Genomic DNA, 27,748 nt, shown 5'->3' on the forward strand with positions numbered 1-27,748 from the left:
TTTGTAAAATGGTTATTTGAACAGGAAAATTGTCAACTTTTTATTTTAGTTCTGCCAAATCCTTCTGTTTTCAGCTTTTTGTTTATCTGGATTTACAGCAATTTGCTATAGACAATTGGGCAGTTTATAGGTAAAAATTAAAACAAGTCATCAAATCAAAGTAAATACAAGGCTTTGTCTTTGTCAAATGAAATGGTAAGTAGATTTTTTTTTGTGTTGTATTTAAGCCTCTGACTAATAGTTGGCCGGAGGGAATTGTTTTAACTTTTAATTGTAGTTCAACCCACTGTAAAATACACTTAATAGGGTTTTTCGTCAGATTAGCTCTCATGTGACGAAAGCGGATTTATCCGAGAACAAGGCTTTAATTCAGTTCAAGTAAAAAAAAAAGAGAAAGGGAAAAAAAAGAAGAAGCGTGTTTCATGTGAATGCTACTGGGTCACAGAATATCCAGATTGCACTTGCAGCTTTGGGTCCCATGTAAGAGAGAGTGTTCTGGGTCAGAGGTTGTTAACTCAGCCTTTTTAATTCTCTCGCTCTCACTTTCAGCTCTGACACCTCTCTGAACATGGAGCTCAGAAAGCAGAGTAGTCTATGATACAATATGTGGGTCAGAGTGTACATGTTTCATTATTAATAAGCATTGCATTTGCATAAAATCCTTTCCAAGGATTTACTTAACCCAACATTGCATATTTAAAAACAATGTGCGTAAATGTGACAAAGACGAACTATATTTACAAAAATTGCCCTACACTTTCTGCTACAAGGAGACCTTGGTCAGCGTAGCATAATGCAGTTATTTTGACTTTCAAATCTGACTTCAGTTCATTTACATTTTTATTTCTTATGGACCAATTCACCTCTCAGGAAATCAAGAGCAGATGTCTCATGATAATGTATGCGGAAATAATGAAAAGCTGACCCCTGACCTCTCCTCCTTTTGTGGTGTCATGTTCTGAGCTCTTCTAAACCTGTTTAGTGTTGTTGACTCATGTCTGCTGTCAAAGAAATGGTCCCTGAGCACTGATCTGGTGGTCGGGTAATGTGAGCAGGTAGCACTACAGATGGTTTTGTAGTTCTCTCAGGAGGCGGGCCAGCAAAAGCAAATGTACAACGCATTACAGCGACAGCCTCCCATCCCCCACACAGATGTGTACACACACACACACACACACACACACACACACACACACACACACACACACACACACACACACACACACACACACACACACACACATACACAGACACAGACTGCCTTTCTTCCCATTATATGGATCTGTCTGTCAGCAATAAGTCATTGTTATACATTTGTCCTCACACTGTTTTGTAAGCGTCATGCAAGGCTGTTAAGCCGGGTTACCATATGATACGGCTCAATTACACTTGCATGCAATTTTTTTTTATTTGACTAGGTCATACACAGGTAGACCACTTGTGTATTTTACAACAATTAAATTAGACTATTCAAACATGGCAGCAGGGATTGGTCGATTTGTTGATAATAGCAACTCAAGCTACACAGCTCTCAAAACCTGGAGATTAGCCAACATTTGCAAAGAAATTCCAGTGTTTACAGAATCTTCTATATCACTATTGCCACTGAAAAAAAAACACCCTCGCAAATTTTTTATTTCTCATAACACCTTACCTTAGCGTTAGAAATCCTGTCTTGTGGCTCTCCCCTACAGTCTGGACAGAGCCTTAAGCTCAGCAAAGCACACAGAGTAACGGTCACCAGATCCAGAGCTTCACCACCTCTCCACTCAGCACTACACCTGTCACACTACCTGCCCTCTCACTTTACCCACAGGCCTCATCAATAGCCTATCGGCCCGTCCACAGCAGCGCCAATGATGTCACCACTAACCCACAGACTAACCACTCCTCAGCCAAGCCCAGTGCCTCTTATGCAAAACACCAAGTCCCCAGTGCTGATCTCACCATGGCCGACTGCACATAAATCTCAAGCTTCAGGATTATGAGAATAGTCTAGCATTCAGTGTTTAAAAATAGCTACGTAATGTGCCAACTTTAGTGTTTTATATGTATTATAAATGTGTTGTTTTTTTAATGTCCTAATCCACACATCACATGAAGTATTTTGCTTCAGTAAAACAGACAAATGAGACGAGAGAAGCAACAGCTGAGGGAGCCAACAAACAAACACCTGACACTTCTTTGACTTCAAACTGAATTCAACAGGTTTCCTACAGGTTTTCCACACACCAAGCTGTAATGTTGTCTACAGGTTGTGAGGTTGACCTATCTACTCTGCCGTTTCCCTGGATGGAGTTACTGTTCTCTGTTACTATGGCAGCACAGGTAGATTGTTTTTCCCAATAGTACACGCTGGTCTTAATTGTGCGTGTTTGTCTATTTGTGTGCATGTGTCTCTTTTGTTAAATTGTTAATGAGAGTGTGCACTGGGCTGATCACCTGGGTACACAGGGAGGAGGAGGCGGCAGCAGCACTAATTAAAGTCTCTCTCACATGTGTGTCCTCACAAAGACACAGAGCTCACCCTGGAGACGGGACAGTGTCGCTGCCTGTGGACTTTGCATAGAAGTTCTGCACAGATGTGTTTTCTGTTGGAAATATTGATTTTTCTTGCAAATCAGCTCTTAACCTTTTTACTGTTTGACTTTTCAGTGTTCCATTCACACAATTACCCAGTAATACAAAAACACTATTTCAAACAAATCAAAAACTAACAAAATAAAGCAAATATTAAAAACAGCAAAAACATACAGCATCTCACATTTCTAGGTCGTTTGTAAAGCAACACTGTTTAAATGAGTGGACACCATGTTTTAGTATCATTCTACTGGAAGGCATGGTAACAATCGGGGAATAAATTCTTCATGAGGTGAAAGTGATCCCTCAGATTGGTAATCTTTGTCACAATCTGGAACAGCTCGACATCTGAATTAAAATCACAACTTCACAACAGTTTTATTGTGATTTAAAGCGGCACAGAACCACAAAAGGCATCATTAAAACTATAATTTATGTCAGTTTTAATTGCTTCACCTTGTTGGCTCTTTAAAGACACTTATGAGTGATCTGTGGCCAGATTAATTACTAGAATTAAAGTCAAAGCCATCACAATAACCATGATGTGTCAACCCGGCAGTCGCGATAATGAGCATCTTCGTTAGCCTCGTTAGCCATGCTAACACAATAACATCATTGAGGCCACCCAGACAAGGCACACTGTTACAACAGCCCTGCTTATTAGACCCAAGGGGAAAATAGCAAGTGATGGCCAGCTCATCCCAAACAGGATAATTATTAGGATAATTACAGATCACTCAGCATGTCAATGTGGGATATTGACAGTTTTAATAAAACTAATGTGTACATACAGTATATCCTCTGCACAGTGCAAATGTTTGATTAAAATATCAAATATATCAGAGTGAATTCTCTGGAGGCTTGTCTGAGGAAACTTTGCACAGCAGCACCTTACCTCCTTGCTGGTTTTGCTCTCTACATGCCGCAAGTTGCTCTTCACCTTCAGGAACTCGGCTGATGATGGCTCCTGAGGGGGCTGTGGTGCTGGGTAGCTCGGGGGTGGAGGAGGTGCCAGAGGACACGCTGGAGGAGCTGGGGGTGGATAGGTTGGTGGTGGTGGCGGTGGGTTAGATGTTGCCGTGTCAATGTTTTTAATCACTTCAGAGCCAAAGTCTGGGTTTAGCATATCCATGTATGCTTGCATTTCTGAAATGGCCGACTCCGATGCACCTGTGACAAGACAACAAATACAGACCCGAGTTTCTCAGAGGAACCAAAACTAGTTGAACTCATCAAATAAATTGTACAATAATGGCTCCATTTTGCCTTCTTCCTACAGCATTCAGACATGATTAATTGTGTTGGTCCACCTCTACATCCTTTACAAAATGTCTGCATGTGTAGACCACTAGGGTGCAGCACTAGTATATCATGCATTTGTGAACTGCAACAAGAAGAAACAAATAGCTGCGTGTTACTTACTCTACTTTGTTACATGAGTTGGTCATTTACTAAACGGCTGTTGAGGATTTATGTCCAAACTATTGCGCTACTCAGCCTTTAACAGCCTTTAAAATAATGTTTGTAATAAAATGAAAAACATTACACTAAATACATTTATTGTTACCTTGTTAGAGTGCCTTAGAAAACAACATTCTATATTTCCAAACCTGAGTGTGCAACCGTGTGCAGTTTAGCAGGTGGGCCTCGGGACGTTGTTAGGCTGCTCCTCTTCTCCCCAGTGCTGGACTGGCTGGAGCTGGCTGAGTCATAGTTGGATAAGGAGCTGGATGGGGAACCGATGTCAAAGTGTGCCACCTGGCTGGTGGGGGGCATGGTGGTGTTTGGGGATGAGAGCCCAGAGTCTGGCTGCTTGTACTCGAGGTCCGTTGACGGGTCCCGGGACAAAACACGGTGCTCAACACTCTGTCAGGGGATGCATTTAGACATGATTTACACAGTAATACATACAGCAACTGATTATTGACTTATTTTAAAACATGTCTGGTTCATTTTATTTTCAGTCTTTAGTGGACATCTTTAATAGAGTGTCCGTAGCCCATCTGCTACAATGTTTGATGTGTTGTACAGTCAGAGATGATTTCCTGCATACCTTGGTTGTAATGAGTGTTTTCTTTAGTTATTATTGCCTCTCACTAAACTTTTTTCTCTTTGTCTGACCATTATCTGTAAACCATAGAGATGTTGGGTGTGAAAATCCCAGCAGATCAGTAGTCTACAAAAGTTATTTTTCACACGTTTTGGCTTTAAGAAACATTGCACCTTCTCCGATTTTGATATGTTGATGAATTGTTCAGCCCTAGTGTGATGCCATTATAGAAAATGGGTACACTAATTATTATTAATATGAATGATCTATTTCATTCACAATTTCCCATCCTGATACCTCTCAGTCCCTGGTGAGTACCATGAGAAGAACATCTTTGAGTTTAATTACTGCACACTAATGAAACATCTCACAGCTGATCAGAAAGGCTCTGGGGCTGCCTGCTTTTCCCACTGTGCACATCTCAGTTGGCTGAATGTCCCTACTGGGAAGTATAGAGAAGGGAATTCTGCACACCAGAGAGAGTTCCCTGCACAGGAGTTATTATTTCTCTAGCATCGTGGAGAGTTCAGTGGGCCAAGGCTATGGAGCCCACTGCAACTCTGTACTTAACTCAAGTAATTAGTTACTGATGTCAGTGAAGGGACATGTTGGCTCAGACAAAATGCTAAATGTTTTTTTAATTGTTTTTATTTATTTTTGTTCTCGGGTCCAATCCAAGTTAGTTGACTCGAATGCAGAACGTGCAAAGCAGGATATACAGTTTTTGGTTGTGAAAGTCATGGTCCATGTAGTCGCCATAATATGGTACTTGACTCATCATTGACTGCTGAGTAGGATGAAGTGGGGGCTGGGTATTTGTGCTATTGATAGAGAAAACAAGGCAGCATTTCACAGGCCATACTTCCTGTTCTCTGTCTAGAACAAATACTGTTGTCTTGTTTTGATGGGTTAAGAGTAAAGATCCCATGGGACCAATTAGTATATGTTCCCAAGATTGATGAGAACTTAACCAGTGTTTGGTTACTTGACAAACATTGTAAAACCCAAACCAGTGTTTCCCAACCACCTTGGCCTGTGTGATCCTATACTGTGAGGCAGTTTGTTTATGAGTCCCTGTTATTGCCTTAGTGTTAAATATGTACAGTTGAAAAAGTAAAGAACAGATTTGGATGGAATTTTCTGGGGATGTAGGTCATTGCCCAAGGCAGACATTATTACATTTCCCTGGTGATCTGGATTCAGAATGTTTTTAAAACAATTGTTGACAGTGTGAGAGAGGGGAGTTTATGGACTCTGTGTGATTAAAAGTACTTTATAAGCCCTTCTTTCTGTTGAAAAAAAACCCCCTGCAAAAATCAAGTGTCTGACATTAAAGGCTGCATTTAGGCAAATATATTAAACTGTGCTTAATGTACAACTTACTTATGAATTACAAAATAACATTAGATGTTAAATTAACCCATAGTATAGTATGTACTTTGTTTCATACCATGTTCTCCACAGTGCGCAGATACTTGGCACACTGGGAGTGGCCGTTGTATTCGGCCAGGTCTGCGGCTGTGAAGCCATCCTGGTCCCTGATTCCCAGGTCCACACCATTCACCACGAGGATCTGACAGCACTGACACACAGGAACATAAATGATATGATGGTTAAATTTAATTACCAGCGTTTTTAAATGATTGTCGAAGCATGCATGGTTTTCTGCCAATCGAAAGAAAGAAATATTTTGGTAAACAAAACTAAACCCAGTCAAGTGCTACATGAAAGTCAGACTAAGCTTGTTATTCCCAAATTGAGTAACCTTTGTATTATTATACTGACATGTGTTTCACTTCTTAAACATGTTCTCTCAATGCAAATATAGCAAAACAAATAAATTCTTCTACATTTAGTGAAACAAACGGGTTATTATTACATATCATAATATCATTATTCAAAGTATTTGGTTGGAATGGTAGCAGAAGCGTGGCCCTTTCATTCAAAATAGGTGGTAGCGTTATGGAAATATATCAAGACATTTAATGATCCAACGCAACCTTCATGAATGCTGTAGTGTAATGGTGAAATAGTAGATAGTCACACTGTTGTTATAAATCATCTCTTAAGAGTAATTTCTGCAGAACTGAAGAAATGAGCCCTGTGTGATAAATAGGACATGCTGTGTTTGATACCAACTAGTACAGAGGAAGAATATTTATGAAAATAAGTGGCACCTTTCTGTTGTAACTTGATTCACTGTCTAACAGTGTTAGTTGTGTTCACAATAACACAAACGCAAATGAGTCACAAACACACCTCCAGTTCACCATTCTCTGCTGCATCGTGAAGTGGCGTCCCTCCCCAGCTGTCGGTGACGATCTCTCCACCGTGCAGCAGCAGCCAGCTGAGCACCTTTGCATGTCCTCGACTGGCTGCAAAGTGCATGGCTGTGGCCCCGTCACCATCCTTGTCTGTCAAGCTGATCTCTGTAAAACTTATCTAAAGGAGGGAGAATTAAAGCAATGAGTTGCAGTCAAACCTTAAATACAGGAGTTCTGATAAAGTCGATTAGCTCCACACAACTCTCTGTATTCTTCAGTATAGCAGTGTTGATTTTGTGTCTGGGCTTATGTTACGACTGACAGAGGGAAGGCCCAAGCATAACAGCTATGACAGTAAAGCAAGATGGCAAGATGACAGCACGTGGACCTAGTTTAAGATCGTTACCGCTGAGAAACTATGAGTAGAATCCCTTTTTGCTTGTTCCATGAGCTCCTTGTTGTTGTTTAGCTAGCAGTGCTACAGACTTTGAAGGATGGTAGCCTGTAATGCTTGAGATATTTTGTTTTTCCATGGTAGCAAACACTTACCCTATCTGAGACCCAGGCACAACCATGAATCTTTAAAAAAAATGTAAAATTAAGGGTTGAATCAGAATGAAACGAAGCACTTGTGGTGTTAATGAAGCATCATTTCAGATTTCAGATATTTGGAATGTTTGTATAAGTGTATAACTGCTTTAACCTAAAAGTTGCTTTTATACACCTGTATGGAGGCAGTCGCCTTGCATCAATATGCGTCTGCAGCAGCCAGAACAGAAAAGCAGGCCACAGTGTGTGTGTTTGCATTTTGAAGCAGAAGCTTACAACACAACTGAATAACGTACTAACATACTTTTTGGTACTGGCAGACCCCCATAGTTCCCTTTGCTACAATGAACCCTCTGCAGTATTTTGTTGAAATTATTTGTATAGTCCTGACATTCCCACTTACCAGCCAGACAATGACTGTGTTGTGGCCCATCTGGGCAGCAGCATGCAGTGGTGTCATCCCGTCATTGGCTCTGATGCTTGGCTGTGCTCCACAATCCTTGACAAGGTATTGGACGACTTCTAGATGACCCTCCTGGCAGGCCAGGTAGAGTGGTGTGGCACCGTTCTTGGTTTGGGAGTTGACAACACTGCAGGGAAATGAAGTGGGAAGTGAAATGAAAGACTCAAGACACAAGATTTTTATGGTGGAGGTTGTTTCTCACTGCCCACCTTCTCTTTGTCTCCTAAATGATTGGGCAAAAAAACTAACTATTGTTGCATTAAAAGGTTTTAATGCTGAGATAAATAACAGCATAAGATTGCTCAAAGCAAGTTTCAGGCTTGGTATCCGTGGACGAAGACGAAGTGGGTTTTGAATGACGATCCAACATTTAAATTCAATGCAAAACCAAAGAACAAGTCAAAAGATACGGTAGGGCTGGGCGGTATACCGGTTCATACCGAATACCGTTTTTTTCCCGTCACGATATGAAGTTTTAATATACCGCTATATTTGATTACACAACATCTGTGCAGCCGCAGATTTTGTGTAATCACAGGCTGCGGCGCTGCTGTCTTATTTCATTAATGTTTATATTTTTTTTTAATCACTGAACGAAGCCTGTCATATTTGGGACAAGAGTCAGGACCTTAAATCACTTGCACAAAACTTTTCATCAGCACTCAGAATTTGTTTGTCTGTCATTTAAACCTGTGTGCACAGAGAGCGCGAGGCGTTTTTGGCACGGGGCTGGAGAGAGAGAGAAAGCGAGCAAGTGAGTGCGCTCTTGGTCATTAGTTCATTTACTTATTTTTGTGTAGGTAATATGTTGTGAAATATGTTTAAACTAAAATAAACTACATCTACAGGTAGTTATGTCTCGTTATATTAGTTCGTCCTGTTATTGACGTCATGCTGTCATCACCTGACAGTCTGGCTGATTGAAAGCCCCCAGATGCAGCGGATGCAATGCACACCAGATGCGTGATGCAAATGCTATGAGAATATATTTGAATATCTGTGTTTTTGAGAGGGAATATTCGAATATCATTTTTGAGCAATTTTGACAGCCCTAGTAAGCATGTCAATGTCTTGGAATATCAAGAATGCATGAAGTTAAGGTCAGCACCCTCCACATCAGCAGGTAACACAGGGATTTTTTTTTTATAAAAGATGTTGATTTGCACAGTCAAAGTTGTCTTTGCATTCTGATTCCTCACTTCATTAGAATCATGAGTAGCTCTTCTTTGTAAACAGCATCATTTTCTTGGGCCATGTGAACCTGTACTCGTGTGGAGTTATTCTACAGTATTCATGACAGTAAAATAGACCATCTTATGTTAATCTACTGCAGTAATTATGTTCTCTACCAGTAGAAAATGCTGTGAACACCTGATTATGCATGAAAAAAAAGATACCGTCAGATACCGTGAAACCGTTCGAATTTTGAAAAATACCATGATATATATGTTTGGTCATACCGCCCAGCCCTAAGATACGGCTTTCTTTCTTGTGCTGTGCCTTCACACAGAGACAATAAGTGTGGAAACTTGATACCACTTTTTTGTGTCTGATACAGATATTGAGATCACAACCTTCAGTATCACCAATATCAGTATGATAATCATTTTTGATCTTTTTAACTATTGAGCTGTTGACAACACATTTTTGCTGATGTATTACCACCTTAGATTTTTGTATGGTATGGTAGGGTTGTATTTATGTGATTCTTAGGGTTTTTGGATTGTGTCTGATTCCACGTTATTTTTTCTCAACAAATATCAGACAGGTACTGAACATATCAATTATACCACTTATTTCTAATCCACACACAAAAATGCCTTTCAATGTCAACAAATGACAGACAGCACATTGATGTTGAGACAAATCCTGCTCCTCTTATTTTAGCCCCACTTCTAATTACAAACCTAATCCAACACGTTTCCTCATTCCAGATTTTTCAGTCACAGCAGGAGGTCAAGGAGTGAATGAGTGCTTCCCCAATAAATCCCTCGAGGTCGTGCTTTATTTGGACACTGACAAATGAACGAGTCTTCTAAGAGGATTACCACTTCACTGGCTTTGCCCGACTTGCCATGTGCTTAACACCGGTTTGCCAGTGGCCAAGACAGACTAAGCAGATGATGAGCAGGAGTGAAGAAGGTGAGCGAAATGAGAGGCAGGGCTGTTGCTTCCTGTAGACACACTCATGACACTGCCAAGCTTTCTCTCAGTGATGTGGCTCAAGGCCAACAACACCAACTAAAATCCCTGAATTAAAACTGCATGAGGGTTGTTATTTGTTTAGGTCCAAATCTAACATGCAAACACTTTTTGTAGAATCAGTGTTAATGCTGAACAGAACAGATAGATTGCCAGATAAGTAAATGGCTTGTGTTTGTCCAGGCCCGTTTGAGTACATATTATCTATGTAAAAACAAGCACACCGTAAAGATTTCAAAATAAGAGGGACAAGTAATGTGCAGTTGTCTCATCAGGAAGTGGGCAGATGGCTTAATTATTCATGACTGTAGCTAAAGTGGGCTCAAGTTCACCTGTGCACTGGGGTCTATGGAAGAGAGGAGCTTACAGTTATTAATCCAAACCACACCCATTGAGAGTATTGATAGTATAGGAAGAAAGACGGACAGTGCATCATAAATGTATACACGACTTGAGCAAAGCACACGCCGTCTTTGTCATGACTCTCGAGCATGAAGAGGTTTGAACACACTCGACTGAAGAAGTGCTTCTGGAGAACAGGTGTAGATTTCAAAGCGCTTAGAAAGAGGTTAGCCTTGTGTGACGACACAGCTAGTGAGTGGCGGAGGGATGCTACGCTGTCCATCACGTTGTTGTCAAAGAAAAACAAACACTGAAGAAGCAAACATTTGGTATATTTCCATTTAAGTCATTTAGCTCAGTAATTGTCATTGGACGGTGCCCTCCATTCTCTTTATGCTCATGGTATTAAAAAAAGACTTTCTTAAAGGCTTGTTCCCTTTCTCAATAGCTTTTCCTTTCTAAATAATGCAGTTTTAGTCATGTGACCTCAGTAGCTTGTGTATGAGTTCAGATTTTTACATATTCCAAAATTATTGATGGCTTAATATACACAACTCTCAAAGTAGGGACATTTCATGTGTCACTTAGGACAAAACACTATCAAAACAAGCCTCAGAAACACGTTTTGAGTTCAGTTTGATGCCCAGTGCATGTTCACCATAAATTCTAAAACAATAAAGTTTGTAATCCTCCACTTGACGAAATGCCCTCACAGGGATTAAACTGGACAGATAACAATGCTCTTTTAAAGTTTGCAGTAAAACGGTGGCCTCTTTGCCCAGAAATCATGTGAAAAAAGCTCATAATATATAATTTCCTCAGATTAAACCTCCTGTTGTTAAACAGAGTAGAGAGAGAGAGAGCTTTTAGCCAATGTATACGTATCGAGGTTATTACAAAGATTAAAGGTGCAACAAAGCCAGTGGTTCTATTAAGCTCTTTGTTTATCTTCAGCTCTATGCTAGCAACTGAACTTTTACCTAGTTACTACTATATATATTTGGATGCAGTGTGAACACCTGTCTCAATTGAAACAGGCTTTTTTGCACGATGCATACTTTTTTTTATAATTTCATGCTGGACTGACTAATAAGAAATGGAATAATAATCAGAATCAGAAAATGGTGAGTCCGCATTGTAGTTTGTTTGGAAGGCCAAGTGTCAAGAATATCCAAATGCAAAGGAATTATGGCCTGGTCAAAGATATTTATCTGTACTAACTAATTACATAACTGTCTGTAGTCATTATCTCTCTCTCTCTCTCTCTTCTGTTTGTCACTCACATCCATTCAGTCTTTTGTGTACTAAGGTTATCAGCAGAGACACAGCACGTGATGGTTGCCTGGTGGTTTTTGGATGAAGGTGCAGATGACCCACTGATTTTAGATGTAGCTTATAAATCTAACAGACACTAACATATCAGAAAAACAAAGCAGCATCTGTGTTTCACCAATCCTAAAACAAAAGAACAGAGGTTCAGTCGTTAAGAGGAAAACTCTTATGACCTTTAACCCTCAAACCAACCTCGTGCTTCCAGAAGTGTACATTGGTCAAAGCCCAGATGGTGGAGTTAAGTGTTTAGCGGTTACAACGTGAAATACAACTTAATTATAAATTTGGCCACGTAAAATATAACAAAGGACTTGGACTTGTAGTGGGTGTTGTTTATTTATAATGTTTACTGTTTACTGTTAGTGTGGATGTACTATTACCATCATTAGGCTGCCAGGTACTAAAGTGGTGATGTAACAGAGGAGGTAACGCTATCCCAGTGTTTTTTCTCAAGGCGAATAAACTCTGACATATCCAATTACAGCTTGAAAATGGGATACAAATTTGTGGCTTGTAATAAACCCTGATGCAACAATGCTATCTCGCTGCTGCAAAGTTCCATTGTGAACAATGCCCGAGGCTCGTAGTGACTATCCGTCTATTCAACCGGATTTGTTTCCCTCATTATCTTATCGCTGGTTGGTGCTACTGTGTGTGTCGCCATGGAGACGGTGGTAAACAGCAACACAGGGAGGGTGGGGGTGAAGAGTGAATGGGACCCAGCTTTCAGGGCGCTACTGTGTCCGTGAGACCCATTAAATATTCAGCAGCTGTGCACCTGTCTGGGGTGCAACCAGACAATATTGGAGCTGCAGAGCACAAAGTTACTCAGACTCAGACGGTCAGAAAAGCCAGAACAGTTTTCTGACGAGGCTTTTAATTATGTGAATTAATTCTTTATGAATCAATAAGGAAACTTATTCATGAGACTCCTCACTCTTCCTGATTTTGTAATAAACTCTTACGCAGCAATACACAGTAACAGTAGCACTGAAATGACACTGGATGTATTGCATAAGTTGTGAATGGATGTGCAGTATTTTTGGAAAGTTAAACCACTAAAAGTTTTTTTTTTCTTAATGGGATTTGAACAATGTTTAGATTGCTCTCAAGTATCAGAAAGTTCAGGTTGCTTCACTGCCACATATTGTATGAGTCTCTCTGCTTTTCTGTCAGTTCTTCATTTTTGAAATCAAATGTGCACTTGAAGTGTCCTAATTTTCTCACGCCTGTTTCACAGTTGACATGACTGTCATCCCTCAGTTTTTCCACATTCTCTGTGACATGGTAATGGAAAAAGAAGGTGAAGAAAATAGCGTTAAAAGGCAGACATATTTTGGAAAAGAAAAGTTAGAGGTGACAAAATCATAGTATTCTCCGTATTACTTAATCTCACATGTGATTTGGAACAAATATTTAGATTAAAAAAAGGTATTTTTGTTGAATAATGTTTGCTCTGTTTTTGTCCCCTCCAGAAAGGGGTCAGTAAAAATCATATAAATTAATTTGAATCACTATAAGACAGCAGATAGAGGAAAATGCTGCTTTAAAGACAAATATGTTGCTCTTACCTTGGGCTATGCCCCAGTAAGAGTCGGAGAGACGGCAGGTCTCCCTTGGCAGCAGCATAGTGAACAGGTAGAGCACCTGTATCTGTGGAGGCCCCTAGGTCCACCTCCCCACTCTTCAGCAGCCATTCAGTGATCTCATGGTGACTAAAGCGTGATGCAAGATGGAGAACAGTGGCACCAGAACTGTCCCTGTCCTATAAGGCAAACCAAAGAGAAACGGAATTAAATAATAATTAAAATAATTATAATGATATATATGATTTTTTCCCCTGGAAAACTAAATAACCAAATGACTTCATGGTACCAAGTAAAAACACAGAAAGTTACAGTATTAGACTGTGAATCAGCTGTGTAGCATGGTCCCAGGAAAGACATTAGGAAATGATTCGGCACCAAACATAAAAGGAAAGTCCTATATCAGTCAAATAACAGTTTTTGAGTCAAATAATATATTATTATAATATTTTATTCACTTCAATGATGATTAAAGCTTTCAATTGTACTTTTTCTGTCAATTACAGCATTCCACTTTTGAAAGCTTGAGGGACAGTCAGTTGAGCACAGAATATCACAATGTGTTAGAAGGGTTCATTTAGCTTTTGCATGAACATTTTTTTGGTTAATGTACCATTGTAGTTTGAAAGATTCACATATAAATGGTTCAATCATTGTACAAAGTAGCAACACGGGCACAAAGATATGATTACTTGTTTAGCTTGTGTTCAATGGCATGTAGTTTGTAAAAGACATGCATTCTTTATAAATAAAACACTATGTCTTAGGATCAGAGGGCATACATGAAATGGAAAGTAATTTGGTAGTAAGTAAAATTTTCTAAAATATTATTTAAAAATGCAGCTGCAGAGGAATGACAAATTAACACCTTTAATGTTAAATAAAATCTGGATCAGAGTGCAGGAACACGATCCTTGTAAGTGGAAGTTAGCTTTGACCACCGATCATTAAATCACACTGTATACCTGGTATAAACAAACAAGGGTTTGATTTGATTGATTTTACTAAATGTCAGCTCAGTGTCTTATCAGTTTTGGCGTGTTGAGCTCTCTGTTGCTCTGCCAAGCAGAGCACAAAAGTAATGGAGACAGTAAGTAGATAATACAGCTCTTATTACTCTGTTTCAAATTTAGACTCACAGCTTACTACAGGTCAGCTCAAGTGCCTGATTTACTCCAGTGTGCTGCTTTTGCTTTTTTTTGTTTTGTTTTTCTTTTCTTGTGTACATGCTGGTGTAAATAATTTTCAAGATAGAAGAACCATGACATATATCAGCTTAGTAATAAATCAACTCTGTGTGTGTGTGGTTTGCATGGTGTTTGTGTGTCCACGTGGGTTTTCCTCACACAGTTAAAGGAGAATTTTGAACAATTGTCAGTAATTTTGAATGTTCAGTCTGTCTATTTTGACCTGACCTGAGAGACCTCTGGCTGAGGCATGTTTGGAAAACAGATCCCTAGCTCCTCCAGTCTACATGCCTCACCCTCAATTGCTCTCAGTGGCTGTTCTGGCCATGTGTGAATGGACAAAGTGCTGCATAAAGATTTATTGTATGAATGTGTGTATGAAGTGTGAATGTCAACACTGGAGTGTAATATGCATAGAAAGTCACAGACCATTTATTATAAATACAACTGTACTTGAGCTTTAAAGCCTGCTGCATTCCTTCCCTGTGTGAAAAGTACTTGCTACCAGCAGGGGGTGTGGGAATAAGATAAATGGTCTTATGAGTCTTATAAGCTTTAATCCATCATGTGAACGCTTAACTATGCTGCTTACAGTGCCAAACATCTCCACATTATCATATCACACATAACAGTTATGCATTTCTATGTGTGCTTCATGATGAGCATCACTGTACAAGGGACAGGGACAGGGACAGGGATGCAGTTTTGCATACTTCATTTTCATAGGAACACTGTGTCGTGCAGGATAGTGAGTGAGTTTAACTAGAACCTAAAGGAAAGTAAGTAGTAAGTCACATTAACGAGGAGGAATCTTAAAATTGTATTTCTTAACACGCAGTTGAGAGAAGTTTCTGTGTACTGACGGTTTTAAATATCAGAGATGTAGCAGGAACTGACTTTCACTGTGTCCCATTAACAACAACAGAAGAGCATTCATGCATATGTGGATTTGTGATCTCTTCATTATGACAGGCAGAGGTATATGTTGATATAAAATCTATCGTTCTTGATGATGCCTTTCTGCTGGGAGTTAACAGACTGTGATAACAGATCACTCAAATTTATTTTTCTGAGTGTCACAGTTGTAAAGTGACCAATGATGGAAATTCCTCTTTAAAGAGACAAAATCAAATGTATCTGAATGTCTGAGGTTTAGAATGTATTTAGACACTTTAATGTGGACTGTGCTGTATTTCTGGTTTTCTTATGAAAGTGCAGATGGGTTGATGGCTTTATTCATTTGCGTTTGATGACGTTATAAACATTATTCCAGATGCTTTTTTGCAAACCCTCACTAATCATTTACATTTTGAGACTGAGAATTCACTGACAGTAATCAGAATTGGGGCTGGGCAATTTATAGATATTATATCGTGGTATGAGTCAAGATATCTTCTTAGGTTTTAGTTTACAGAAGAATCTGACTGTAATTAGAGGCAATTTCATTGTTTCTAGAAGGAAAACCTTTAACGAGCCCAGGGAAACAATCGTTGCAGCTTTATATCCCCATATATCTCATATACTGTGTTATAACCTATACATATTGAGATATTATTTATTAGTCTTATTGCCCAGCCTTACCTTTAAGCTTGATAGAATATTAATTTGACCTATATTGATATCAAATGACATGAAAAAGTATATTGTGATGAGTGTTTATTTGTTTAATAGTTTAGTTGACAGGCACGTGCAGCTTTTTGGCTTCGTCAGAGCTGGCTCTAAGCTCATTTTCATCTGTTGACCCTGGATAGGAAGCGGAGATGATGTCTGCCGGAGACGTCAACAGCCAAATAAAAGCACATTTACAAAACAAAACAAAATGTAAAGCATCACAAGCAGTAACAACCAATCAAAAGAACACATACAGCAGATGACAGCACAGCTTCACAGCATATAGTATACGTATGTGACTATAGGACCATATTGCTGTACTGAAACACAGTGGACAAATGAATAATTAGGGTCACATCTGGTAAACTAAGAATTGAGCGACAGTGTAACAAATCTTGAGGAGCTTGAACTCAACTTGACCATATTATTTCGACAAAGGTTCAGTCGTTTAACGTGTGATAATTTGCTCAAACAAACATTAACGTAAAGATTACTTCATTCGTTTTAAGTCGAGCTGACTTTTGCTAATTTCTTTCTTTAATGATATAATTTATCTGAACAATAATAACAATAATATTTGTGTTCTCACTCCTTGTATTACTTGTCATTACAGCACTAAACTTCAGTATCATTACAGCTTTATAGTAAAAGTACTAGTTTTTACTGTTGTTTCTCTTGTTTTTAAGGGTTTTTGGTGGGAAACCCCACCTCTCCCATCAACCCAACATGCCACATTTTTAAAAATCTCCAAACATGCATATTACTTATATGAATGTTGACCCTAACATGGACATAGTTCACAATAACTCTGGACTATTGATAACTATGAGTTTAAATTTTGAAAGCATAATATCTTGTATTTAATGTACACAATTGTCATAATAAGAAATAATTTCACATACAATTGGGGGGTAGCATAGTTTACAGTGTACTATAGCTCCCTCACCTCAGGTCGACAGCCTCCCTGGGTCAGCAGCCACTGTAAGCAGGCCAGGTTCCCCGTGGCCGCTGCGTCATGCGCCGGGCTTGCCCCGTTTTTGGCCACGCAGTTACCCGGCAGTCCCGCCTCCTCCACAAGGAAGCGCAGACAGGTGAGTTTCCCGGCCCGGGCTGCGTGGTGGACCGGTGAAGCCCCCAGCACGTCCTTGACGTCGCCGCTGAGCACTTTATCCGCAAACTGCGCTTTCAGAGACTGCACGTCTCCTTGCCTTGCGGCGAGCAGCGCCTTGTCCCCCTCCACCACCATGACCGCTGCGCACTGATCCTCCACTCCGCTGCGTCCCCGTTTTCCTTTGCGTGGGTTCAGCTGGGTCAGTTCACCGCGAGGATGAGATCAGCATCGTTATGTTCAGTCACTAATTTAGTCGGAACACTTATTCTACCACATCCACATCTTTCCCAGCGATGGAAGCAGCATCGTTATCCACGTATCACGTGTTTCTTTTACATTCTGAAATGATGATGAACTAACCTGCTTTCTATGTTTTGACCGACGATGTGGGTCAGTAATCCGCCAACAGGAGGCTCAACACCTGGTGCAGGAGTTTGTTTCAGTAAATCCCCTCCCTTTTTTCTTTTTTAAATTGAACAAGTTTGTTTATCCCGTTTATTTCCAAATGAGCAGAGTTTATCATGTGCCTCAGAGAACATCCCGCAGTGTTTTTTTTCTTCTCTAAAGCAGATGGCGACGTGGGACTGAGCGCCTGTTCAATAATCCATCAGGGGGAAGGACCGCTGAGCCTGTTACAGGTTGTTGCTCCCTGGAAATCGGCTCAGAAGTTAAAGGGGCAGTACAAAAAAAACCACACACGCTAAACCTAAGCATATTTGCAACTTATGCAACTGTGATGACGGTGGGCGTCAGTGAAGCACGGAGCAACGTGGGAATATTAAAGCAGCAAGTCAATTTAACAACACGTCCTGTTTGCATGGGCTGGCTATCATGTCCATGAAGTCAGCATCACTGCACACAGTAGAGGTCCATCTGGTGGCCTGTCATAAAACTGTAAGCTTAAATAATTATTTATAGGTCTCAATTATGCGGCCCGTGGGCCACTGGTTCTGTCTGGACGTGGCCTATTTTGTATAATATTACTTAAATTCTGGGGGGGATAGAGCCCCGATTAACATTCGAGACCTCCTGAAAGCCTCAAAGGCAAAATTTGAGGGGGGGTCTAAACATGTTACAGTGTAATTGGAAAACGTGTTTTTTTTTCCTAAATATTTTTGTTATTTTAATTTTACAAATATGATCTACATACATGATACACTTTGCATTATTTCTCATCCTTTACAACCAGACAAAAATGTAAATGGTTTTATTTGTAATTTAGTATTTGAATGTTTTAATTAATTGCTTTCCAAATGGCGCTGTGGAAAAGTCCCACACAAGGCCACATCTGACAGGGAATAGCCAATACTGCAGGGTGGCACCTGGTGTGGTGATACAGTATTGCACAACAAATGGATGGACCCCCCTATTATTAATGGGTATTTCGCACACTGTCCTTAATATTACTTGTGTATTTGACATTTACTATACAAGTGAGGAGTTTGGATTGAGCCATGGTGGCACAGTGGTAGGGCGATATCTGTCCATGAGCAAGACACTTAATCCCATGTTGCAGTGTGTGAATGGCTATAAAAGATGTGTGAATGGCAAAGAATCTCAAGACTAGAAAAGATCCATATAAATTCAGACCATTACCAACTCTTCTTCTTCTGGTTTTATTTGGTAGCCACGAGTAACAAAGATAGTTCAAGGAAATGTAGTAAAGTTAAAGTTTATAAGAAATATAAATAACGTACAGTACACATATGTGAATTTTATACTTACGTACAAAGTATTTGTACTTTATTGCATTACAACACTGCCCTCCGCACACAAACAGCGAACACTATTTTTAACATGCATAAGGTTGTAGTTGGCAATCAATTAATCAATCAATAAATGTTTTACATGTAAAGTGTTTTAATTACTGTTTTTTAAATGTATTCAATATTTATTCTACTTATTTTCTGTCTGTTTTATACTATAATCAAAACAAAGACTGATACTATGAAAACTCTTGACCAAACTAAACATTCAATGGCCCCCAGGTCATTTTAGTTTGAGGCCCGGCTATCTATATTTAAGTTGTAAACAATGACGTTCTATTCGATAAATACTCGCTCAGGTTTGCTTATCATCCATTTGTCACTGAGATAATTAACTTCAATGATGCACTTCCATCCTTTAAAAACTATTCTATTGTGTTTATAATGACACAATATGTTCCAATGGAACCATATTTAAACAGACTTATTGCATTTTGAACCTCTTCATTATAAATCTGGACTTTACGGAAACATAAGTGTTGAACAGGTTCTTAATAATAATGCTATGATGTGTACAGTGGTTGACTCATTTTATGGAATTAATTGTAGTTTTTAAAGCACTTGGATATTTCTACTACATTTAATCTGACAATTACAAATTAAGATTTAAAGGTCCAGTGTGAAAAGTTAAGGAGAAGGTATTTTCATGTGGCAGAAATGAAAGATAGATACATAGATAGATGGTTTTTATTTCAAACGCATTAAAATTCTTTTAAACTGCCGTTCTTCATCCTTATATATATTTAAAATGTGTATTTTGTATATTCTTTCAAACTGATTTACGTTTTTACTCTGCTTCAATTCATCTGTTTCGACTGTTCCATAATTTAACCCCAGAGATTGAAACACATACTTTTTGAAAGTTGTCCTGGCAACACTGCATGTTTGGTTTCCCTCTTAAATGATATCCCTCTTGTCTCTTTGAATAATTATTTTAAAGATTAAATGATATTTATTTTGACATGTTTGCACTCACCGGATTGTATTAATCATTGAGCTTTTTATATTTACGAGCAGTAAAAACACCATGTTTTTGTGCCTGCTTCTGCTTTTAGATTCTAACTGAAGGAGGCTACATATGTTGTCCAGCACACATGGAGGGTGAGGTGAGGGATATTCAGCTGCAACGTGCAACTTCCCAAATACATGTTTTTACACACTGTGCTTTTAATGTCCAATAGGGAACTTAGCCTATAGCAGCCTTCAATTATGATGCATTGAGACATCTGTTATACTTTAACATGATTATAATAGTTTACTTCTGAATGAAGGGAACATTTTTTCCAGAAACAGTTTGGCTTTTTCGTAATTCAGTATATATGCAATAAGGAATATGGTATATGTCTATATCAGAGGACAAACGTTAACACTCACACATAATCAAATGAAATACTCATCAGAGGTCATGTTTATGTTTAAATGTTTCTGTGGGTTTTAAGTTTAACTGTATATGTCTACATTCATGCTGTTTCATGTCACCTCCCACATATGTGGTCGTATGAGTTGGAGGGCTTGTTGGTAGAACCTCTGTTTGAATATAGGAAGGCTCTAAAAAAGGATATTGTGTTAAACTGTAATACTTTAAACCACCAAACGGTGGCAGGAAAGGTTCATATACCTGCAGAGGTGTTCAGGTGTCAAGTGTGTTTGTTTTCCACGCTGGGATTCTCTAAATCACGTTAAGATGTCTCTGACAAACTTTAGGACATTGAACAAACCCTCTTTTTTTAGATAAAGAAAATAAAACAGAAATCACCTCGTTTTTTAAAAAAGTGCACCATATGTGCTCTGAGTTTTTATAGCACTGAAAATTGCTCTAATTTAAGCCAATATTCTGTTCTGTCATATTTAGTAAATGAGAATATAAACCCACATATATGACATATATGTTATTTTTTTTAAACATTTCATATTTCCATGTAATGTGGGAGCTGATTGTTAAATAAACATCCTCGCATCATTTCACACATTTTCTGCCTCTTCTCTGTCAGATTAGGTTGATTGATTTTTTCCGGTCAAGCGGTCTTTGCAGCATGAGTGTGTTAGAGGAGGGAGGGGAGGAGAAGGAGGGGAGAGGGGGGGGGGGCGAGTCTCGTGCTCGGCGCGTGCCACCTCGGCCCATCTGTTGCACAGGTCCAACTGTCATGGACACCGTGAGCTAATAGAGGGGAGGGCAGGGGGAATTCCCACGAGCATAATTGTACAATTCCCAAAAGGAAATGAACAATAAACGCACTCTAACACGACACGAGTGGACTAGTGTGGTCATAATGATTTATTTATTTGATCATTTTTATTAGGTCTAATCATATTCACGGGTTGTGAGTGAGCTTTGTGTTTGGACATGTAACTTATTTAAAAAAAACGTTAAGATCATATATAAATAAGTTATTGACATCATTTAATAATTAAATAAATAGGAAAGCCTATAAAAACGTGATACATGCAAACAATTTATTTGTCATTTGAATCTCTATTTATATTATTTTTGTAATGACACATACAGGCTAAATTTGACGTTTAAATAACATTTGCTCGTTGTTGATTACTTGACGGTTGTACTGTTTTTATTATTATTATTATTATTATTATTGTTTAGATGGTTTGTCTTTATCCGCCTGTTTGGTAAATGAGGCTCAGTCAGTTCTCAAAAGCAGCTGCAGCAGCAGCATCAGCAGCTCTTTGTGTAAAGGAGGCTGTAACACAGGGTGTAATCATGTGTAGGAGAAGTGCAGTTTTTTCCCAGGCTTCTTCAAAGACTTTCCCACAAACTTGAAGCAATGAGAAGCTTAAATCCCCATTGAGGAGTTAAAGGGGGCTACCAACGGTTTTTCTGCGAGGCCCGGGGAGGCTGGGATATACTTAGTGCACGCGTCAGACGTGCGACAGTTATTCAAATTGCTCTCAATTATTCAGCGCGTGGGCCCCCATCCATTGTATAGTCACATCTGTTGCTGCGCGGGAACATTCAAATCAGGACTTTTTTTTTTTGCTCAAGTTCATGCTGCTTACAACACATCACAACAGCCCACTGTCTGTTTGCAATGATGAATGTGTGCAGACTTCCTTTTTACACACGGATACAATCACGAGGAAAAAGTCCCAACTTCCCCTAAAAGTTTTTTATTTATTTTTTTATTTAAGCAAATCTATTTATCAGTGTATGTCATAATGTGAGGTTATAAACTGCTCATAACAGTCCAACAAAAACAAAAACATATAATAAGAATAATGATGATAATAATGATAATAATATATATATTTTCTTTTTTAAACTGCATTTTTAAATCATTATATTTTAAAGTCTGTATCGAGCACTTCCTCACGTCCATCTGCAACGGCTCAGCTGGTTGGCGCGTGCCACGGATAAATTGTTTTCGCCTGAGTAAACGCGGGCGCGTGCAGGAACCAGAGAGGAGGACATGTCTGCACAATTATAATGTGATCTACAGCGCTATAACAATGGAATCTGTGCGTGTCATAGGTTAATATATATATTTTTGTATAAATATAAAGAATAAAAATATAGAAATAGAAATAACACATATGTTATTTATCATAAAAAAAAGAAGACACGAGGCATAATCATATTTATTCAGCAGCTGAAAGTAAACAAACACACATGGAGGAAATAACTTTATTTATATAATATATATACCCCCCGCCCCCATTGTCTTGTGAAACATATAGGATATACTAAATAGAATAGACTTTATTGTCATTGCACATTAGGCTACAGCCACACTGCGGGTGCTCCTCATAGACTGCACTAAAAGTAAAATTTAAATAAAAATGTACAACAAATACACATTTCCAACAAAACTGAACATATAAATAAACCATAAGATTATGGTGCAACGACATTGTGGGTGATGTATGGTACAGTGGAGGGTGTGTATGTTAAATCTAATGATAATAATGATCAAATGAACTTTATTTAAAAAATAAACATTATAGAGTCATAACATCAACAGAAAAAAACGCTGGGTCAACTGATAAAGGAGATGGAGCGTATGTTTTGTTTTGTTTTTTATTAATAATATTCAGCCAGCTTTGCTTTATATGAACCCATGAAAATGGGGAAGTCTTTGGCAATTTTTCAGAATAGAGGTTAATGTGAGCACTGAATAAACAATGTAGCTCTATTTCAATAACCAACATGAAAACTTTGTTTCTACGGTGGAGTAACTGTATTTTAATTTTTTTTTTTTTTTTATATATGATTTATTTATAGAAATTACAACAGAATACTTCACGTACAACAATCCTCACAGATAAGTGATAGGATAACATAACATACAGCCAAATGCTGAGGATACACAATACATCACCCCATCCCTCATCCTTCCCCTACAAGCAAACAAAACAAGACAAACAACTGGCTTATGAGTGCTTTCAGTGGAAGATAATATGGTAGATTTGCATGCTTGTACACATCCACACTATCCGCAAACAAACATAGATCCAAGCACATAGAAATCCACTCGCATTAATTAAGCACAGTAACGACCATAAGTAAGAAAGCAAACATAATAATAATAACAATACGAAAAATGAACAACTAGACAGTAAATAAATAAACTTTAAAAAAGATAACAAAAATAAATAAATAAATAAATAAACAATAATAATAATTAAAAAAAAGGTAATGCTGCATGCTGCCAATACGTGCTACCAATAAGGCTAGTTGAAAACAGGGCGTTGGTGCGTTATTGGGGTGAATCAATCAATGATGGCGGAATCTAATTGGAGAGACTTGATGTGATCTAAGAAAGGATCCCAGACCCTACAAAACTTAGTTGAGGTGCCACGCAAAGAGTACTTGATTTTTTCCAGTGTCATATAATGAAGGGCATCCCTAATCCATTGAGAGTGGGAGGGGGGGCGAGGGTTCTTCCAATGTAACAATATGACACGCCTCGCCAAGAGTGAGAGAAAGGCCACAAGTTCACAAAAGTAGGATGGCAATGAATGACCAGTAGGTAGGACACCAAACAGAGCAACTAATGGTGAGGGATCAATTTTGGTAGAAATAATGGCTGAAAGACTGTCAAAGACACCCTTCCAGAATGGCACGAGGACAGGACAATCCCAGAACATGTGACCAAGACTGGCTGGTCCTAAATGGCACCGGTCACAGCTTGAGTCTATACCTGGGAATATACGAGCCAGTTTACTTTTGGACCAATGAACCCTATGCACCACTTTGCATTGTAATAATCCATGCCGGGCACAGACAGAGGATGAATGGACCCATTTCAAAGCCTGATCCCATACCGCAGGGTCTAACTCTATATTGAGATCATCTGACCATGCAGTGCGTAAGACATCCGAGGTTGAAGATTGGTGCGCCAGAAGAGTGTAGTAAATCCTTGATATGGCACCTTTCCGGTAAGGATTAATTTTGAAGATGGTATCTATAAGCATAGGAGACGGTGAGGCGGGGAAACCGGGAAAACGGTGACGAACAAAATCTCTTATCTGTAAATACCTAAAAAAGTGGGTCGAAGGTAAGTTATAAGCTTGCACTAACTGATCAAAAGAAGCAAATTTACCATCAATGAAAAGATGGTTAATGGACAAAATTCCCCTGTCTCTCCAGATTACAAAAGCATTATCAATAATGGATGGAGCGAACAGGGGGTTAAAGCAAATAGGAGCCATACCAGATATAGATTGCTGAGTAAAGCGTTGTTTAAATTGTGTCCAGATTTTAAGACAGTTTTTCACTACAATGCTATCTGAATGCACGGATGACGATATACTCGTGGGAAAGCACAAAAGGGACATCGGGGATGATGAACCGCATGAGGCCTCCTCAATCTGTAACCAGGGTGGAGGTTGGTCACTGGTGCAACAATAGTGTAACATGGCTCTAATGTTTGCTGCCCAGTAATAGAGTGAGAAGCTGGGGAGGGCCAGGCCACCCAAGTCCTTAGGTTTTTGTAACGTGTCTTTTTTAATTCTAGGGGCCTTCTTATTCCATAAAAATTGGGAAATTGTGTGGTCAAGTGACTGAAAGAAACGTATAGTAAGGAAAATAGGTATACATTGGAAGAGATATAAAAATTTTGGGAGCACATTCATTTTAACACAATTTATCCGTCCTGCAAGAGAGAGAGGCAAAAGAGACCATCGCTGAAGGTCTTGAGTCAGGCCTGCCAAAAGAGGGGAGAAATTACATTTATATAAGTCTGAAAAGTTTTTGGTAATACAAACACCCAAGTATTTAAAATGTTCGAGGGACGTTTTGAAAGGCAGGTCAGACAGTGGATATGCCATGGCTGCAGCATTAATTGGCATTAATTCACTCTTCTGGAAATTTAGCTTGTAGCCTGAAATCTTACCAAACTCCTCCAGTAAATTTAAAACAAGCGGGAAAGCTTTGTCTAAATCAGAGACAAAGAGTAAGAGGTCATCCGCATACAGGGACACTTTATGTTCAACGCTACCCCTTAAAATACCTGGTATCTGACTGGACCTTAGGGCCAACGCCAATGGTTCAATGGCTATAGCGAACAAGAGTGGAGAGAGTGGACATCCCTGACGGGTCCCACGCTTGAGAGGGAAGTACTCAGAGTAATCATTGTTTGTGCGAACACAAGCTTGGGGGGACGTATATAAGAGTCTAATCCATGATATGTAGGTATTGCCAAAGCCAAAACGTTTTAAAACAGAGAACAAATATGACCATTCTACACGGTCAAATGCCTTCTCCGCATCCATGGAAATAACTACCTCAGGGGTGTCGGAGGGTGCCGGTGCATAGACAATATCAAATAAACGTCGAACGTTATGAAAAGAATGTCTGTCTTTAACAAACCCAGTTTGGTCAGCACCTACAATAGTTGGTAGCACTGTCTCCAGACGCCGAGCCAACATTTTGGCCAAGAGCTTGACATCCGCACATAACAGAGAGATGGGGCGATAGTTACCACAGGAAAGTGGGTCTTTGTCCTTTTTTAAAAGGAGAGAAATTGTAGCCTGTCTCAATGTGGGGGGAAGAATGCCATTTTGTAAAGATTCATTGAACATGTTGAGTAAAATCGGAGCTAACTGACCTGAAAATGTCTTATAAAATTCAGCCGGAAGGCCATCAGGGCCTGGGCATTTACCACTCTGCATCAGCATCAATGCACTACTGAGTTCACCAATTGAAAAGGGTTCATCCAGTCTAGATGATGTCGCACTGTCAATAGAGGGAATCGCCATAGAGTTAAAAAAATTGTCATACTGCTTCTCATCAGCCACGCATTCAGAGCTGTACAATCTGGCATAGAAGTCTCTAAAGTTATTATTAATTACCTTTGGGTCAATAGTTGTCCCATCAGTGGTACTAATTTGAGTTATATGTTGTGATGAAGACGCTTGTCGAATTTGGTGAGCGAGCAATTTACCAGGTTTATCTCCAAACTCATAATACTTATGACGTGATTTTAACAGTGACTCTGCAGCTTCATTGGAAGCCAGGAGGTCAAATTCTGCCTTTTTCGTGAGGAGTTCTTTGGACAGATCTGCATTGGGTGTATCCACACATTTAGACTGAAGCTCCGATATATCTCTTGCAAGGCGAGCACTTATCTCTGAGGAGACCCTTCTCTGATGAGCTGAGTAAGATATTATTTCACCTCTCAGGTAAGCTTTGCATGCCTCCCAAATGGCTGCTGCTGATGTATCTGGGTTCACATTGGTAGAGATATAGAGGTCAATGCGGTTTTTAATAGTCAAAACAAATTTTGGGTCAGAAAGCAATAAAGAATTAAAGCGCCAGGGGGAGCGTGTCATAGATCTACCAGGAAAAGAGATGTCGATAACCACTGTTGCATGGTCAGATACCACAATGGGATTATAAAAACATGAACTAACAGAAGATAGGAGTCTGCTATCAATGAGAAAATAATCAATGCGAGAGAATGTGCCATGGACAGGGGAAAAAAAAGAAAACTGTTTAGTACTAGGGTTGAGGAAGCGCCACGCGTCTGTGATTGCGTATTGCTCCATAAATGTCTGAATTACCTTGGATGATTTAGATAAACTAAAGGGCTTATTGGATGATCGATCAAGTGAAGGGTCAAGACAACAATTAAAATCACCGGCAAGAATAAGTTGGTGAGAAATCAAGTCAGAAAGAGAGAAAAAAAAGTTTTTGAAAAAAATATCGTTATCCCAATTTGGGCCATACACATTTGCCAAAATTAGCCTATTACCTCCCATTTTGCCTGTGACGATGACATAGCGCCCATTTGTGTCAGATACCACTTTGGTCACAGAGAATGGCACTGATTTGTGAATAAGAATTGAAACTCCCCGGGCTTTACTTGAAAAAGAGGAGTGAAAGAGTTGGCCCACCCAACCCCTCCGGAGTTTAAGATGATCTGAAGGCAGAAGGTGAGTCTCTTGCAAAAAAGCTATTTTAGTGTTTAAATGTGCAAGATGATTAAATACTTTATTGCGTTTTACAGGAGAATTCATACCCTTAACATTCCAACTAACACATCTTAAAGCGCCACCAGGTGTACGCAGGGTATTTATGTTCGCCATCATGTGATAGGGTACTTTCGAGGGTGTGCAATGACAATCACTGATTCGTCCGCCAAAGAGAACGCCATCAGCTTCCAACCCAGCATCAGAGATGAGAGGTAAAGCACCTGATTAAATCCAGCGCATATAATCGTAAGGGCAGCATGCACGCAAAAGAAAAGAAA

The 27,748-nt window shown here is 39.3% G+C and overlaps 1 protein-coding gene across 1 annotated transcript in view; it reads right to left on the reverse strand.

The window, feature by feature from the left end:
• Window positions 1-17,412, reverse strand: part of espn (espin) — a gene marked incomplete at both ends in the record, with an annotated part of 35,769 nt that extends 18,357 nt beyond the window's left edge. Inside the window, 7 exons of the mRNA XM_083894588.1 lie at window positions 3,476-3,750; window positions 4,191-4,446; window positions 6,081-6,212; window positions 6,890-7,072; window positions 7,847-8,033; window positions 13,354-13,547; window positions 17,113-17,412. Of these exons, the coding sequence (XP_083750714.1) occupies window positions 3,476-3,750; window positions 4,191-4,446; window positions 6,081-6,212; window positions 6,890-7,072; window positions 7,847-8,033; window positions 13,354-13,547; window positions 17,113-17,412 (1,527 nt within the window). The remainder of the gene's footprint in view (window positions 1-3,475; window positions 3,751-4,190; window positions 4,447-6,080; window positions 6,213-6,889; window positions 7,073-7,846; window positions 8,034-13,353; window positions 13,548-17,112) is intronic.
• Between the last annotated feature and the right edge of the window lie 10,336 nt (window positions 17,413-27,748).

This window comes from Microchirus variegatus (assembly GCF_963457635.1).
Source record: "Microchirus variegatus genome assembly, chromosome: 9".
NCBI lineage: Eukaryota > Metazoa > Chordata > Actinopteri > Pleuronectiformes > Soleidae > Microchirus > Microchirus variegatus.